The sequence below is a fragment of the Rutilus rutilus genome (assembly GCF_951802725.1).
Source record: "Rutilus rutilus genome assembly, chromosome: 10".
Classification (NCBI taxonomy): domain Eukaryota; kingdom Metazoa; phylum Chordata; class Actinopteri; order Cypriniformes; family Leuciscidae; genus Rutilus; species Rutilus rutilus.
The window spans coordinates 17,009,994-17,025,956 of record NC_140215.1 but is presented as its reverse complement, the minus strand read 5'-3'; the positions used below and the strand labels follow the sequence as shown (position 1 = coordinate 17,025,956).

The following is a 15,963-nucleotide window of genomic DNA, read 5'->3' as shown; positions in this document are numbered from 1 at the left end:
CTTGTCTAAAAAAATAAAGAACATTTCTTATATATTCTAATTATTCTGTTATAATTCATTTTTCCGAATAAATAACAGGATTATTCTAGTCCAAGCTTGGTGGAACATATGTCTCCATTGAGTATTGCATAGTTATTTTATATTAAAGTTTACTCTGATTTTAAAGCAATAAGCAAGCCCTTCTATCAAACTTTCTATACGAAAATGGTCCTAATATATAATTCATATAAACCAGACCAGCAAGAGTGTAGCAATAGAAAGATTTAATACAAAAAGAGAAACATTCAGTTAAGACATTGCAGTCACAAGACACTTGATGCACCAAGTATGTGGCCTTAGAAACATGTTCTGGTGCAAATCCATCTAAATTTGATGGTCACTGTTACATGATGAAACAGGAGGTCTCACAGCTCATCTCTGACCTACAGTATACAAAAACAAAAACAATTAGACATGTTTGATATGATCCAGGACTAATGCATTGCAGACTTAAAGAATTCATATAAACATTTTATCAGAGTAATTTGCTGATCAGTCCAAGTCATAACAGTGTATTGCCCTCATAAATCCAGTTTGTCTGCTTTATGAAATGACAATAAACCCATCAGATACTTAATTAACTCTACTGGTACATCATTATACCATTTGGTGGTAAACTGTTGCTACCTTACAACTTTTATAGTCCCTGTCGTTTTTTAACAATAAATATTTTATAGTGCAGTAAATTCAAATGTTAACAGTATTATGTAACTATATAAATAGTATAAAACAGAATAAACTGAAACTTTGTTAAAAAAATGCAAAAGTGCTTAATTTGAATACATGTCTCAATAAGGCTGCATTTTACTGCATGTCTTGATGCCCAATTCGATTTGCTGACTATATCCGATTTTTTTGACGACCACCTTACAACTTTTAAAAGTGACCCATATCTGATATCTGCATTTAAACAACACTTAGTGAAACAACCAAGGTAGACATTAGGGATGTTCATTTCGTTTTTCGTTTTTTTTTTTTTTCTTAAACGGCATCCGTTAACCGATCATTAACCGGTAACTGGCAAGATGTTAAATTAGAATTAAATTAAATTAAAATTTAGTGAATCTGTGATCCATTAAAAATAACAAAATTTGTTTAGTTTAACATGCGCAAATAGCAGCATAAACACAAAGTCGATTATGTTTTATGTTGATAATGGAATGCGAGTGAAGTACAAAGCCCATCATTTACACAATAAATAATAGTTTAGCATCCAAATATACAGTGAATATGGAAACATTTGGATTTGTGCCGAATGAGGTAGGCTACATCAGCCCAATGCCGGTTTCTGTTTTAGTTTAGCCTTTTAATTTGTTTTGGCTTGACGTTTATATAGCTAGCCAACATTTATTTTTCATTCTTGTTCTGTTCTGAATATCCGTTGAATTTAAAAGATATTGTTGTGGAGTGAGGGAAACTAAAATAGCCTAGTGTTTATGATTTCAATTTATTTACCTGTATGCATTATTTCTGAATGTAATAGCCAAATAAAATGCGACTTGTACGCAACTTGAGTTGACGTAATTCACCACCGTGGCTTTTTCTATATTATACGACTCACATTGGCAGGGGAATATCCGATCTGTCCGCTTACATGGCAGGCGAAAATCCATGTATCTGATTCATATCAGATTTATTTCAACAAATGAATGAGGCCTGAAACCGATCTGAGAATATCGGTTTTTCCTGCTTACACATTCGACGGTCATATCCGATCTGTGCCACATGAGAGGAAAAAAAAAAAAAAAAAAAAATTGGTCGGAATTGGCTCACTTGAACCCTGTACTGTAAATGCGGCCAATGGAGTTTGGTTATGATATTTTATTTTGATGGATACCTAAGAATAGACTATTGTGCAATGATGACTTTTTAGTCTCAATCTCTACTATTATGTAAAATAGGTTCAATTACTAACAATGAATGTACACATTTTGGTGATTTCTTGATTTCTTTGGTGAACAGACCTGTTTTCTTGCGCAGTAACATGGGAAAAGTTCATCCTTTGGCTGCTCCACCAGCTCCATGCCATCTCTAACCTTGGGCTCAGTGACCTGCAGTTCAGCGTACTTCTAAAAACAAAAACACAGAGCTAGATGAGTGCAGAAAGTTTATTTGGTGTACACAATTTCAGCAATAAAAATATATCATTTATTTCTTGATATGCAAGTTCAGCTACACAATTTGTGATTAATCCACCCAGTCACACACCCTTTTTCATTGTCCTGGTGAAGCACTATTATTTTTATTTTTACTGTAAAATTTTAATTAACTGCAACATCATCACACTAAACAAGCATCTTTATCTGCAGTACGAATCACATAAAATTCAAGTAGCCGCTGTGGTCTTGACCTCCAACACTTCCACACCTCAAACGCACACAGGTTTATTGCTGAGAAGTGCTTTGAGGCCAGAACTTGTGTTTAAAGATTAATGTTTGGGCCGATGGTTATGGAAAACCATAAAGTGCTGAGGTTCATGGCCTCAGGGATACATGTGCTCAATGACTACTGTGAGCACTCAGGAAACTTGGGACCAGCTAAAAAATAATTATTTTAAAAAATCTGATGGAAAAAAAGGAAAATATTATATTTAGTGAGGTGAATGCCTTTACAGATATTTAGCTCTCAGTGTTAAAAAGGTCAAATAATAATACATTTTATTTGTAATGAGCCTCTCAAACTCAAAGTGTACATGTCAACATGTACAGAAAAAAATAACAAATCAAACAATACATAATACACATCAAAAATACATATGTATTCAATTAAATATATGAAGAGTTCAGCTGCAAAAGCCTCTAAGTGCCATCTGAAATTTTCTTCTAGAATGATCATTTTTATCAAGCTCGTATATTTTAGTTCAGTAATTTCACTTAAATGACAATGAAAATTACCTATTAATTGTCATTTAAGTGAAATTACTGAACTTAAATATACGAGCTTGATAAAAATTATCATTCTAGAAGAAAATTTCAGATGGCACTTAGAGGCTTTTGCAGCTGAACTCTTCATATGCACAACAAAATGACTGTTAAAAATAAATGATTAGATATAAATCATATTTATTAAAAAATCTTAATTATTCAAATATCAATGCTGTTATTATAATCATTATTAATTGTGTACTTTGTTTTGAGAATGTTGATATACAGAGTAAAGAAACAAAACCACCAATTAGTGATTACTGATTTAGAATAAGATTTTTTTTAGAATAAATTTAGTTTTTGTGGTTAATTTACTAGATATCAAGTTTCAGAAAAATTCACAATTAGGAAATAATGGGGAAAATATATCCAACACTGAATATGTATAAAGTAAATACCCACAGCAGACCTAGAAAGATTGAATCTTACAGAAACACGCTCATGAGTCTTTATTATATGATAAAGTAAAGTGCTTCTAGTCATATTACCATAGTCTTATCAACATATACAGTCAAATTACCGCTTAATGTGTGTGCCGTGCAGATGGCAAGACGTGCACTATCTGACCTTTGGCTTTCGAGTCCTTGAGAACATAAAACTTGGAAGAAGATTGAAGATCAAGAGAGGATAAGATATACACACTGATAAGTTAATGTGAGCAGAAAAAGAGGAGTTAAAAACCAAATTTAAATCAAATGTACAACTTTTCAAGACCTGAAGAAATGAAAATACTGTACGCACATAAAGAACAGACTTACCCATTCTCAAAATACATTGTATTATATGTAATATGTAAACAGAACTCTGAATGGCTGTTTGAAACATTTAAGTAACCTACTGTTAAGAAACAGAAAGTAGTGCAGATACTTTGTTTACGGGGTTAGAGGGTAACAGCTGCATTTCTGCTGTTCCTTAAGCGCCATCTACTGTCAGAGAGTGAATGTACATTTTCATTCAGTGCGTCTCCTTCGCTCGTTCATAATTCTCATCCATGCTGGGCTTGCTTACATCAGAGTGCGGATGCACACGCAATGTTGTAAATTTTAACCAGCTGATGGAAAAGTATTCTTAAAATCTAAATAATTAGAAATTCATTCCCAAAGTACCTAATTTAAAAGCCTTGCAGTATAAATTGCTTGGCTTCGTTGCTGTCATTAGTTGTTGGCAACCATCTCTGAAACGAGTCATCTTCGAGATACTGAGAGTTAAATTAGCACTTCTGGGAGTTAAATTAGCACCAATTTTGCTTGAATTTGCCCGCTCTCTTCTCTCAAGCGACTAACCCTCCCTTACTCATCTCCGGTGAAGCGTGCGCTGTGACGTACTATGAAAAAAATACACAGTAAAGTTTCTTAAAATTTAATGCCTAGCAGAAAAATACATTATTAAGGCTTTTTAATGCCCCGTGGAAACCCTGCATACAACCATGAATCTGTAGTGTCAGCGAAACAACGACCTTTCCGCTCTTGGTGTAGTCATTGCCACAACAGTTACACCATAGCACTGAACTTAAGAAAGACAAAAAAATATTACCTGGAAGAGTTTGAAGTAGTAACAGAATATACTGTCACCCATTAGATGGGTTCGTGCAAACTGCTGACCTGCCAGGGCAATTTTCCTCGCCTATAAGATAAAAAAAAAAAAAAGTTTGTTCAGTTAACAATTGCTTCAATCAAGGGTTGACTGCAAACCCTTTCACTCGCATCTCACACTACTGAATAACAAGGCTGCATGTAAACCTTCTGCTTTGAAACCAGAAGAAGAATAACTTCAACATCTGTAATTCAAACAGTTCTGTATGTATGTGTCTGTCCATGTATAATATATACAGTACCAGTCAAAAGTTTGGAAACACTACTATTTTTAATGCTTTTGCAAGAAGTCTCTTATGCTCATCAAGCCTGCAGTTAAAAACCAAAAAAAAAAAAAAAAAAAACAGTAATATTATGAAATATTATTACAATTTAAAATAATGGTTCTCTTTTTTAATATATTTTAAAATGTAATTTATTTTTGTGATGCAAAGCTGAATTTTCATCAGCAAGTACTCCAGTCTTTGGTGTCTTATGATCCTTCAGAAATCATTCTAATATGATGATTTGATACACAGTTATTATCGATGATGGAAACAGTTGTGCTGTTTAATATATTTTTTTGGAATACTTTTTTCAGGATTCATTGATGAGTAAAACGTTAACAGCATTTATTCATAAAAACAGCATTTATTCAAAATAAAAACATTTCTAACAATATAAATCGTTACCATCACCTTTTATCAATTTAACGCATCCTTGTTGAATTAAAGTACTAATTTCTTTAAAAAAAAATAGTTATTGTTCCCAAACTTTTGAACGGTAGTGTATATTGTTACAAAAGATTTCTATTCTAAATAAATACAGTTCTTTTTAACTTTTTATTCATCAAATAATCCTGAAAACAGTATCTCAGGTTATAAAAAAATATTAAGCAGCACAACTGTTTCCAACATTGATCATAAATCAGCATATTAGAATGATTTCTGAAGGATCATAAGACACCAAAGACTGGAGTACTTGCTGATGAAAATTCAGCTTTGCATCACAAAAATAAATTACATTTTAAAGTATATTAAAAAAGAGAACCATTATTTTAAATTGTAATAATATTTCATAATATTAATGTTTTTTTTTTTTTTTTTTTTTTTTTTTAACTGCAGGCTTGATGAGCATAAGAGACTTCTTTCAAAAGCATTAAAAATAGTAGTGTTTCCAAACTTTTGACTGGTACTGTACGTATGTATACTATACTATAAATCATAGAGCAACCTTCCAGCCATATGCTTATCCATCCATTATATTACATGAACTATATAATGCATATTATTAATTAAACTATTGAAAACTAGTCTTATCATATTGTTCATGCTATTTTTATAAAAGCAATATGCGACTCAAGGCCATGCCTTTTTTACAATGGTCAAGAGGGGTTTAGGTTCTCTGCTGTGTCTCATACCTAAAAACAAAGTAAAATAACTGCAATGCATGATTTTTCAACATTTATTTAAAATATTAATAATCCCAATATGGTAATACCAGATAAAAAAATTCTGTGCTCCCAAATTTTTTAATTCACATTATTTTGTGTTCAAATGAGGTGTTTGTGTGTGAATGGGGATGATGTACCTCCTCATCGTGGTCTCTAGCCCACTGGATCTTCTCCACTAGGTCACTGAGGTCAGCTTTAAAGGGGATGTAGTGCACCCACGGCTGGAGTTGCTTGTAAAAGTGCTCATAATAGATGGAGTCGTGTTTTAACACCACACTGTCACCTGCAAGCAGATAAGGTAATCTGTATGCTGCGACCGTCCCGTCCACATTTATCTGGTACTTATACTGTTAAGAGAAACATACACGTCACCTCAGTTAAAAAATAACACTACATGAAACATAAAAAAACCTATGCTGTGTGTTTTGAAGTTATGTGCAATTCACGCACCTTAAAGAAGTCGAAAAAGGACACATGTTTGACGAGGGGCCCATAAAGGCTCTCATCATGTTTGAAAAAGAAGAAGTTGGTTAAGGCGGCATCGAGCATGGCAGGGTTCGCTCGTGCCAGTTTAACCAGCTCAAGACGCTCTTTCCTGCTGTCTCGCCCTCTCCAGAATGCTTTGCTCATCTTCTGCTCCCACGCTGGACCTGTGTGTCCCTGGACAGACATCATGTCCAGGCTCACTCTGCCACAAAACAAAATGATCAAAGAACAAATTTTTTTTTTCCTAATGTTATGTAATGATTCAATGATTTTACTATACATAATACTGAACTTTTCTATTATTTTTTCCCCTCATCACATTTTTTTTGTTGTAAAATTTGTGTAAAGGTAAGAATAGATATTGCATCTTTTTTTCATGAACAGACACAAATTTTACTTAACATCAAATTAATTTACATCAAATAATTCACTCATTATCCACATCTGAGACCAATAGTGGAAATACTACCTTATTGCATTTTTCTCATTTTTTCTATGTTAAACATTTTCCTAAAAGTCTTTGTACTCCATAAAAAGTTTTATGTCGTTCCATAAAAAGTTAAAAAAGATTTACAATTCATGTTTCTTCACCTGCCCATAGTCTCCAATACAGACTCTGTGAGGTCATAAGTTGGCATGACGATGTCTTGTGTGTCATTGGAGCCACACCATGAAAAGATTGGGCTGGGCATCTCAGAGGCCCGTCTCTTTTCCAGGGGCCAGTCCCCCAAATTCACAAAAAACTCAATGTCTGGAAGCTTGACCTGGTCACACAAAAAAAGCATTAAATTCACTTTTTATTTTTCATTTCAGACATTTAACTTATAACATACATAATAATCAAACATTTTGGGTCTGTAAGAATTTTTTGTTTTGTTTTACATTTTACAATTTTAAATAACTGTTTTATATTTTAGTAGAATACCATTTTTATTCTTTGGTGATAGTTTAAAAGAACAGTGTTTATTTGATATATAATTCTATGGTAACATTATAAATGTCTTCACTGTCACTTTTAATCAGTTGTCCATGCAGAATAAAAGTATTAACTTCTTTAAAAAAAAAAAAGTGTATATGTACCCCAAACCTTTGAATGGTACAGTAGGTAGTGTATGAAAATATAAGCACTGAATACTACATAAAAGTCTTTTTCTTTGTAATATGTGCACAAATTTTTTTTATTTGTGCATGCCTCCAACCGCTCTATGTTACAGTGCCATCTAATGGTTCTGAAGGTAAATGACTGAGAACATACTACATGACGTGTTTATAACTAACATTATTATTACTACTTTACATAATTTATGTGCATACATTTTTTTTAGTTGCAGTATACTGAGCTAATACTCACTTTACGCGTGAAGGACAGAAGGAAGGCATCCATGAAGATCCTGAATCCAACATGTTCTCCATGTGTTTTTATATAAACCTACAGTAACAAATCATACAAAGGCACATGACATTATGAGACATATTTGAAACTTTGGCATCTACTTGCTTCTTTATGTAGTTATAGGCTACAGAAAGACTGTAATGAGCACATTGAATGTGTATATGTGTGTGTACCTGGTTGTTTTTGATGGTGTAGTGACACAGGCTGTGTCTCTTCCCGAAGCGCTGAAGGATCTCACGGGCATTACGATCTGGATCCACACTGGGAAAGATGGATAAATCACTCTCTATCTGAGAGAATGAGGCCGAACAGTGCATGTTCTTCTCCCATAATGCACCACTGGGCTCTGGGCAGTCACATGATTCGTGATACACTGCACCTGGGTAGTGAGAAATAGGTTAGCCATTGTTCATCTCTGTATCATGAAAGTAGACTTGATTCTTCTCACCTCTAAGCACATAAGGTGATTTCCCCACCAGCTTGTCTTTCAACAGAATGTGAATGTGCAGATCTGTGTAACTGGCGTACATGCGGTACCGAACTAAAAAGGATCCGTCGTTCCGGTCTAAAATCTGGATCCAGATTCTGGCATAAGGGTCTGTTGGAGATGTAATTGTCACTTCGAAAGTTTTCTCTCCAGGAGAAGTCGTGAAACTAAAGATAAGGACATTCAAAATGTCAAAGACATTATTATTTGAGCCATGACAGAATTAAACTGATGCCTTAAAATTAATTCTTACACAAAATGCTTTCACCACCCAGGGCGAAAATCAAAGAAAGACCTGTCCTGGGAATTCACCAGGCATTTGCTGTTTCATTTATCACAGAACACAGTCTCTGCTACAATGCAGTCTAGAGACAAACATACAGTCATAAAAGACTGACATAGACTAATCAATCACTACTGATTTGTCCTTTAGCGGATTTAGTCAAGCACTTACAACACACAATTGCCCTAGATTAAATAAGGGCTCTACAATGGTTCTTCGTATCACTTTAGGATCAGCAGATAAGCCTATTTTTATGCTTTATATATAGTACTTTTTAGTTGATGCTTCATTATAGGTTCTTTAGACCTGTGTATTAGTCTCTGGCTTCTTCAAGTACCAAGATGACAACAGAATAAGATGATCTAGGTGAAACTCTGAAGGTTCTACTACTGTATGATATCATTTTTGGTTCTAGTTGGAAAAAATCTAACCTTTCATTGAAGTAAAAGAATTGAAAGTGAAAATAAATGTTTTTCCTCCAAAACACATTGGGAACAATTATTTGCCCCCTTTTATTAAATACTTTTTGCAACCTCCTTTTCCCAAGATAACAGTTCCTATAATTCTTGATGAGTTTGGAGAACACCTGACAAGAAATCAGAGACCATTCCTCCATGCAGAATCTCTCCAGATCCTTCAGATTCTAATAATTGTTCCCAATGTGTTTTGGAGAAAAACATTTATTTCATAATGTGATTTCCCCCCACACTTTCAATTATTTTACTTCAATAAAAGGTTCGATTTTTGCTTCTTCTTTTTTTTTTTTAAATAAAATATCAAAAGGATAAACAAAGCAGATTTATTTTTTACAGCCATCTTTGAATATATTTACCAAGGGGGCAAATAATTCTGACCAGCACTGTACATACATCCAACTTTCCCATCTAATTCTGAAAGGGTTTCACATAGAAGTCTGTTCATGTATCATTCGCCTGATTTATATAACATTTTATTTCCTAAAAACATTACTGAAAATGTATTTTTCTGGCTTTAAAAAAATATTTTCTGACTATCAAATATCCATTCTGTTAAACTCTTTAGCTCCAATGTCAACTAAATTAAATCTTGAAAATGGGTTTATCCATGTTCAAATATCTGTTCAGGAAATGCAAAATCCATGCATATTTAATTAGACAATCTCATCTCAATCTCATTTGGATATTTAAACAACATTTCAGAAAACTTGTAATACATTTGTCTTAAATGTCCTGTGACCAGCTTGGTAAGTGTGGTGGTGATATTCATATATTCCTTCTATTCACATGTAGTGTCTTTCCTTGCATAAGAAATGGACGTGAAGTTAAGTTTCGACGGGTTTTGAACTTAAAACTTTAATTTTACTGTAGTCAGATATTAAACACTAAGCCATACCGCCCCAGTATGGTCTTTCTGCAGGACTTACTCACTTTCGTCCGGTGGTGTCCACTGTCTGTATGAAGAAGAACCGAGCAGGAAGGACAATGTTTGTTTCCAGTCCAGGACCCCAGATCAAAGTTTTGCTCGCGCTGGGCGTCGCTGCTGCCTTTGATCTCCGTGTCATGAAAACGATGCAAGGCATCAAGAGCAGCAAAAGTTTTCTCAACATGTTCATGGAGCGTGAGAGCACTTTCAGTAGTGGATGCTTTGTGGATGCTAGTGCATCACCTCATCAGAATGACAACCCTCTTAAGAAGTCCTAATAAAACATTGCTTAAAAACACTAATGATACATTTTACCACATACTCACATTCACCGAAATACCAGCGGTTCGATGTGCAAACTAACCCAAACCCACAGACACCCTCGTCGTGAGAAAATCTCTGTAACAGACCCAATGGGCTCATGTGATTGGTCGCTCGCACCTTGCGTACGCTAATGACGCAACTAACTGGAAGCTGATTGGCTGTGTAATAGGAAGAGGAAAGACGTTTGCGCTATTCATCTTTTGTAGGCTACACAGCGGATCCGTCTATCACAAATTATGATCTAATTACACGTACAAAAATGAACACGGTATTGTTACTACAGCAAACCTGTGGTAAATTAGTATTATCCATCACAGTCATAAAAATTTATTTTATTGAAGAGATTCCATCAACAATGACTTGTCACTCACTGCAATGGTAGTAGGTCTACCATGGTAAATATTTAAAGGCATTACAGTTTTTTTCAAATTGCTTACACACAATTTCTGAAACTATATGGCTCCCTTTCTTGAAACTCTACACACAAAACCACAACACACACACAACATGCAAAACATCAGACGTGTTGCAAAAGCAAACACTTAATTCAAAATTCAAAAAAAAATTTTGCGTAGTTACTCCACACACAAACATCAAATGATTAGCCGCATACACACCAAACTACACACAGATGTGAAAAATGTAAAACACTACTATCTTGTGCCTTTTGCTTGTTCAGTGTGCAGTGGAGTTACAGGAGTTTGTCACACGTACACGTATGAGCACAAATACACTGTATAAACAGTACTGATGAACTTTACACAGTTATGGAGCTGAACTGAATCAATACTGAACTGACTTGAGCTGAATAATGACACTATAGGCTTGTTAGAACTGGATTAGAATTTGTTACTATGTGAAGTTGCTGCAAAACATATTGTATCTTGTATGGAGATTATATATATATATATATATATATATATATATATATATATATATATAGTGAAATGTCACCATAGGCTGCCATTCAAATTCAATTGTTGATATTGTCAATTGTATAATATTTCTTACTAGTTGAAATTCCAATTTCACATATCAGAAATACAATTCTTACTAGTAAATTCTTTATTTTCGATATCAAGAATTCAGTTGTCACTAGTTGAAAGGTCTATTCTTGATATCAACAATTGAATTGCTACTAGTAACAATGTTAATTTTTTATATCAATAATTAGATTTTCATAATTCGAGATGTTGGTGTCCGTGCCGGAGATGGTGGTGTCCGTGGGATCTCTGAAGTTCCAAAGAAGTTGGTGTCCATTCCGGAGACGTTGGTGTCCGTGCCGGAGACGGTGGTGTCCGTTCCAGAGACTTTGGTGTCCGTGCCGGAGACGGTGCTGTCCATGCCGGAGACGGTGGTGTCCGTTCCGGAGACTTTGGTGTCCGTGCCAGAGACGGTGGTGTCCGTGCCGGAGACGTTGGTGTCCGTGCCGGAGATGTTGGTGTCCGTTCCGGAGACTTTGGTGTCTGTGCCGGAGGCGGTGGTGTCCATTCTGGAGACATTGGTGTCCGTGCTGGAGACCGTTGGTGGTGTCCTTGCCGGAGACTTTGGTGTCCGTGGCGGAGACGTTGGTGTCCGTGACGGAGACGGTGGTGTCCGTGTCGGAGACGGTGGTGTCCGTGGCGGAGACGTTGGTGTCCGTGACGGAGACGGTGGTGTCCGTGTCGGAGACGGTGGTGTCCGTGGCGGAGACGTTGGTGTCCGTGACGGAGACGGTGGTGTCCGTGTCGGAGACGGTGGTGTCCGTGTCGGAGACGGTGGTGTCCGTTCCGGAGACTTTGGTGTCCGTGCCGGAGACGGTGGTGTCCGTTCCAGAGACTTTGGTGTCCATGCCGGAGACGGTGGTGTCCATGCCGGAGACGGTGGCGTCCGTTCCGGAGACTTTGGTGTCCGTGCCAGAGACAGTGGTGTCCGTTCCGGAGACTTTGGTGTCCGTGCCGGAGACGTTGGTGTCCGTTCCGGAGACTTTGGTGTCCGTGCCGGAGATGTTGGTGTCCGTTCCGGAGACTTTGGTGTCTGTGCCGAAGACGGTGGTGTCCATCTTTCTGGAGACATTGGTGTCCGTGCTGGAGACGGTGGGTGGTGTCCTTGCTGGAGACTTTGGTGTCCGTGGCGGAGACGTTGGTGTCCGTGCCGGGGACGGTGGTGTCCGTGTCGGAGATGGCGGATACATGCCAGAGACGGTGGTGTCCGTGATGGAGACGGTGGTGTCCGTGCCGGAGACATTGGTGTCCGTGCCGGAGACCTTGGTATATTCCAAAGATTTGAATTTTGACGTATTTTTTGCTGAGTGTTGAAATGGCATCGAGTAAATACACTAAGTTTCGTCATGCTAGCATGTGTGGAAGTATTTAAAACTAGGGTGTTACAACTAGCCCCGCGTTAGGTTGTGCCCCGCTCTCCCCTATCCCTGGGGGTACGTGAGGTGACAGAAGGGGCTACGCGAACAAAATGCAGAGTTTTGCATTCATTTAATTCTACCCCACCTTAAAATAACATTAAAACTGAGCATGTATTTCTAGCAGGTAAAATGCTGTAAGTACATGACATCATGACAATCATTCAATTAATGTGGCATTTAAATGGCAGTGTTTCCCAAATGAAACAAAAGAGCTGTTAGTTTTGAAAGATGTGTGTAATGTAGAGAGCTGTGTTCAGAGTTTTGCAAAAAGTTTGTTTTACAATAGCAAACTGAGTGTAAAGCACGTAATGTGCTTTTAGTTTTGCGGACTTGGTCTGAAAATTCGGTACACGAGTGAATGGTTTCACTGAGTGAGCCTCAAGTTCCACTTTTAGTGTCTAATCAATTTAAAAACACTGTAAGATACATAGACAGACACATTTTTACATGCCTATATTTATCTATTGATATATCTCAATATCAATAGTATGTATTTTGCATATTCAAAATATGCAGTCTTCTGTGAGCATAGAATACACATTTAGTTATTTTATGTAGACCCATTCTTGGCACTGTAGGCTTGATCTTGGTTGACAACTTACTAGCCCATAATATAACAGAAACAAACCAGTCTTATGATGTTGTGTACATCAATAAATGTTTATTTCATTTTGATTTGCATCAACATTATTTCCATTTTATTTTCAATAACCTCTATAACACTACTAGAATATCGATAAGAACGAAAGGTGGCATTATCCATTTAAACAAGACCGACGTTGCTGCCTTCTCTGAAGGTATCAGAGGACCAGGTGTTGGGGTGGAGGAAACTACATTTAGACCTACAGAACTTCAGTCAGAATATCAGACACGGTACCATCTTTAAACAGGTACGACATTCACAGAGGAATATCCAAATCACATAATTTAGTTCAATGACCATGTCGCTCTCCTCCAGGTTGAACTGTACATTTTCATATAAAAACTGAGAACATACAAACAAAACACCCTGTCTGTGAGAGTCAGTTTTTACTTATTTCGACACTGAAGAGGAATCATTGGAGAATCAGTTGAAACAAATATAATGGTGAACATGAAATAAAACCAACAGGTTTCTTCAGCAGAGACCATCTTTACATGATTTTGGCATCTTAAGAGTCTTGAGTGTCTTCTTGAGTCCAAATCTCCACACATGCAATGTCTTCCTTCTTTAATTGTGAGCTATTGTTTGAACGTAAAAGTAGTATAAAGAAAAAGGTAATATTGCGTAAGAGCCCAAGTTTGTCTAACGGTTGACGATGTGTATTCTCATGAGCCTTGAGTTTGTATTTCAATGCACAACATTTACGTTACTGACTAGCAGCTTGTATTTACAAAGCCAAATGGGCAGAGGCATGGACTATGGAAGATATGCTGAGATTGTTACAGTAAAGCACTAGAAGGTCAGAGGTCATCAGAGAACAATCATAGAAACACAACATGAGTCTCAAATACGATTCTGGAAGATTTTGCTTACATGTAACACTATAATTCACGCGCGAACCGCAGGGGCGACTCACTCGGTTTGATCTTTCCAGACACATATTCAAAAAACATAGTAGCGCCCACTGATCAGTCTAAACACCATTTCAACAGTCGAGTGACAACCAGAAGACACAAGCTAACAATCGTCTGACACTACAGTAGTAAGGTAGAAAACATCGTTTTGACGTCATATTGAATGGGGAAAAAAGAAGAAACTGAACAAAAGTTGTCCCTTGTACTGGAATGTGAAGTAAATCTCTCCACGATGCATTCAAACTTTGGCAGAGAAAACAGGTCATTCACTCGTTGTCCTCAGCGAGGTAAAAAACAACGCACAATCTTTGTTACACATGCCCCGAGGCAACCAAAAAGACTAGGAACTAAATAACAGGCCAGCTGAAATTGGTCTTTTAAAGTAAAACGAACACCATGACGAATTAGAAAACAAATCAAACCGTATTTATACTTTCACAGACACGCATGAAGAGCCAACCCTTCTGTCTGAGTTTGGCTGGCTTTGTCTTATCTACATGTAAGAGCCCAGAATATCAACCACAGACAAATTAATTCATCGCTAGTTTACAGTTAAAGATACTTCACCCATCTAGAATATGGCACGTTAAGTATTACATATGAGAAACACGCTCGAAAAGGACCTCACAGACACACACTCGTCACGTGGCGCCAAATACATTTTACTACTCGCACTTCTAAAACCATGTCACGTCATACGTCTCTAGGAGAGGGTGAAGTACCTTTTGGAGACGGATTAAAAAGTTGGTAGTGGTGCTTTTTGCGAGCTAGCAGCAAAGAAAACGGAAAAAGTTTGCGTTTGTGACTGAACGTCGTGGTTGTGGCCAACTGAGTCGAGTACGAGCAGTACGAGAGTGGATAAATTGGTGTCGTATATGACAAGACAGTGGTAAATATTCTGAAAATATACATCGCTGAAAGAAACAGTATGGCGTTACCAAAAAAACGAAATATTTTGGCCTCATAGCAATGCAGGTATACATTTCTTGTTTATATATATTTGTTTGCTATTTCAAAAAATATAAAGTTTTTTGTCATAGTTTATATTATTGGCTTAGGTTATTAAATAAAAGTTTGTTTATCTTTTATTTCCCTTTTGTTTTTTAAAGTAACATGCTGCTTTTTAATATGGCAGTTTTATAGGTCATCCATTTTGTTTCATGCACTCTTGTTGATTTCGTAACTTTACGAGTATCTACACGGCGTGAGCCAATTTGCTTCTTGTGAGTGAGGAGACCCCGATCAAGCCCTGTACATAAATTAAGATGACGTCTGATTTACAACACGGGTATGGAACCCCACTTCCTCATAAACGGTAATGGTACAAGTCCATCGTATTGTAATCTGGCCTTCGCCTTTTTAACCAATCAGAGTAAGACAATCCTGTACACAGACAGAAGAGAAGCTGAACAGCCCTTAAGTCTCTCGGTCCATCCGTCTCGCTCGCTCGCTCTCTCTCTTTTAAAGAGTGAAAGTCCAAGTACCAGAGTAGTACACAAGAGTGCGCCCTCCTCAAGGACCCTCTAAAACTGATACCACTTCTTGTCTTTGCATTTCAGCATCATCTGTGGAGGGAAAAAAGGGAAAACGAAGAGTTTGAATAAGCACATGAAGATTTATTTGTATTTATATTTCTGTTTTCTC

The 15,963-nt window shown here is 36.7% G+C and overlaps 2 protein-coding genes across 12 annotated transcripts in view; both read right to left on the bottom strand.

Moving 5' to 3' along the window:
* Positions 1–243: 243 nt before the first annotated feature.
* On the bottom strand, positions 244–10,458 carry poglut2 (protein O-glucosyltransferase 2). Its single transcript, XM_084420959.1, has 10 exons — positions 10,043–10,458; positions 8,315–8,520; positions 8,040–8,245; positions 7,825–7,902; positions 7,065–7,237; positions 6,438–6,675; positions 6,125–6,334; positions 4,497–4,586; positions 2,004–2,108; positions 244–422 (listed from the first exon to the last, which is right to left on the bottom strand). The coding sequence occupies exons 1-10, from the start codon at positions 10,225–10,227 to the stop codon at positions 405–407; spliced, it is 1,509 nt and encodes a 502-aa protein (XP_084277085.1). The 5' UTR covers positions 10,228–10,458; the 3' UTR covers positions 244–404.
* A 2,943-nt stretch (positions 10,459–13,401) lies between these two features.
* Positions 13,402–15,963, bottom strand: part of stxbp5l (syntaxin binding protein 5L) — a 138,967-nt gene continuing 136,405 nt past the window's right edge. For all 11 annotated transcript variants that reach the window (XM_084420869.1, XM_084420874.1, XM_084420872.1 and 8 more), the window contains one exon: positions 13,402–15,884. In XM_084420869.1, coding sequence (XP_084276995.1) covers positions 15,843–15,884 — 42 coding nt within the window. In that variant the 3' untranslated portion in view covers positions 13,402–15,842. The remainder of the gene's footprint in view (positions 15,885–15,963) is intronic.

Coding starts and splice junctions, on each gene's coding strand:
- poglut2 (XM_084420959.1), bottom strand. CDS start 10,227: ATGAACATGTTGAGAAAACTTTTGCTGCTCTTGATGCCTTGCATCGTT. Junction 6,335..6,437: donor CCTTTTTCGACTTCTTTAAG/GTGCGTGAATTG, acceptor TTCTCTTAACAG/TATAAGTACCAGATAAATGT. Junction 4,587..6,124: donor CTAGAGACCACGATGAGGAG/GTACATCATCCC, acceptor TTTATCTTATAG/GCGAGGAAAATTGCCCTGGC.